The 2,159-nt window shown below is 43.0% G+C and overlaps 1 protein-coding gene across 1 annotated transcript in view; it reads left to right on the forward strand.

The window, feature by feature from the left end:
• Nucleotides 1–2,159, forward strand: part of rbm27 (RNA binding motif protein 27) — a 30,518-nt gene that overhangs the window by 12,239 nt on the left and 16,120 nt on the right. Inside the window, exons 5-8 of the mRNA XM_015389862.1 lie at nucleotides 4–244; nucleotides 700–927; nucleotides 1,138–1,329; nucleotides 1,934–2,080. Coding sequence (XP_015245348.1) covers nucleotides 4–244; nucleotides 700–927; nucleotides 1,138–1,329; nucleotides 1,934–2,080 — 808 coding nt within the window. The remainder of the gene's footprint in view (nucleotides 1–3; nucleotides 245–699; nucleotides 928–1,137; nucleotides 1,330–1,933; nucleotides 2,081–2,159) is intronic.

The raw sequence follows: 2,159 nt of genomic DNA on the forward strand, positions 1-2,159 counted from the left end.
CAGCAGCAGCAGCTTCCACCGCCTCTCCTGCCCCTTCCTACCCCTCCACACCCCTTCTCCTCCGCTTCTTCATCCGCCGGGGTCTCAGGAGCCGGAGGGGTTCCTATAGTGACACCGGCCCACCTGCCTGACAGCACTACAGACAGCTGGTCCATCTACTACAGCGCCCAGAGGCAGGATGGCATCGGGAAGCCCTTCAGCAGCAAGAATACTCATCTCAAGCAGCGATGCAGGGATTATGATGGTAGGAGTTGTTTATGTTTTTTTTTGTAAAAAGAGGGAACACTGTAAAGCTTTTTTAAAATGCCTAATAATTTAGCATCATGTGTAGTTGCTGTTTTGTTTTCCCTCAGAGGCCCTTGTTGGACCTCTTTACTAATGACCACTGTTCCCAATCAGTCCTTTGTCCCCAGTGAAGGTGGCAAAGCACTAGGCTTTCTCTGCATAGACACTAGAGAGTTTAAACTTAACCCCTGTCCCTGAAGCGCACTGCTGTCACAGTACTCAAACAGCCACTGGAGATTCAGTGTTCTAATGAGGCTGTGGGATGAATGTACACTGGGCATGTTAAACATGTATTCCTCTTTAGTTATATTTCATTTTTTTAACTGGGAGGTTTTAATACTGTTGTGGTAGATTTTTAATGACTGGATGGATAAAGTGATGTACTATATGTTTTGGTCACTCTTGCTTAAACAGAAAAAGGATTCTGTGTCCGTGGAGACCTTTGCCCCTTCGATCACGGCAACGACCCTCTCATCGTCGACGACGTCACCCTGCCCAAAATGATTCCTTTCCCTCCTCCTCCCGTCATGCCTCCTGCCGGTTTGCCTATGCCCCCGATCACTGAGCCGCCCCCCTCGCTCAGGTTACCTGTGATGCCCCCCTACCCCCAGCCACCGCCACCAGGTGTCTTCCCGATGACAGGTGAGTTTCAGTGAAACTTGAAGGTCGCAGTGTGTGCGTTCCATTTTCCTCCCAGAAAAAGTTTTCAGAGCTGTAATATTTGGTCCCCTTTTTGTTACATTTCCAGAATTATCTACTAACATTTTTTTATTACAGTTAAATTATACGTTTTCTTAAAACTTTAGACCCTCTTACATCTGAGACATTAGCTTTGGCTTTTGTCTTCCCCAGGACCCCCACTGATAGCTACCAGTGGGATCGATACCCCCAACCATCAATCTGCAATCACTTCTTCTCCCCCCATTGGACCACCCGGAGTGGGGCTCCCACCTACTCTTCCTCCTCCTCCTCCTCCTGTTCCTCCTCAGCCTCCCTCCTCGTCTTCATCTGTGTCTCTGAGGCCCCAATATGTCCAGTCTGAATGTAAGCAGAAATGCTTCGCCTCTTCAGATCGGGACTGGGTGGCTTTTTGTTTCAGTTTCCCTTCTTTATCTCTCCTTTATTTCCATTTGGTAACTTTTCTTTACATACAGTAGATTTTATTGCATAAAAATAATTTGTTTTTCTGTCGTGTATGAAGGCATCTTGGTTGTTGGGTGTTTTTTTTTTCCAGTTGTTGCTGTTTTTTTTGTTTTGTTTTTATCATTGTAGTAACTACTGTTGGCCATGGGGTAGTGCTGTTTATTCATCTGAAAGACAAATACACTATTCTTATTACCAGGTGCTTTGCTGCTTCCATATTTCAGATTAATAATCAAATTTTCTCCCATTTGAACTTTTTGGCCATTAGAAGGTTTTTATTTTAACCCTTTAAATTGAACTAATTAATGTTTTTGTATTCTAATGAATATTATTTTTGACTTTATATATAGGTTATTCTTTTGAAGTTTGGGCATATATGGTTTTCAAAGTTTTACCCTTGAAAATAGAATTTTACTCTGCATGTTGTTGCAGGTTTTAGTATTTAGTATATATATTTGACTCTTTTATTGTTCGATTTTGTAAATTTGTGTTTTATTCATTTTAGATAACTATGATCCAGAAGGCTACAACCCAGAATCCCCAGGACTGACTGGTGCAGGCCGTAATTCTTATCGCCAGTTTATCCCCAGAGTCCAAAGCCAACGCTCTAACCTCATTGGTCTCACTTCTAGTGAAGGACAAGTTTGCAGAGGTAAAAACCGTTTCCGCTCCAGGATCAGTGACCAAAAAGAGACACAGACAGTTTTTTAGCTGTTCTTGTAGATTAAAAT

This window comes from Cyprinodon variegatus, unplaced genomic scaffold (assembly GCF_000732505.1).
Source record: "Cyprinodon variegatus isolate N-32 unplaced genomic scaffold, C_variegatus-1.0 Scaffold478, whole genome shotgun sequence".
Lineage (NCBI taxonomy): Eukaryota > Metazoa > Chordata > Actinopteri > Cyprinodontiformes > Cyprinodontidae > Cyprinodon > Cyprinodon variegatus.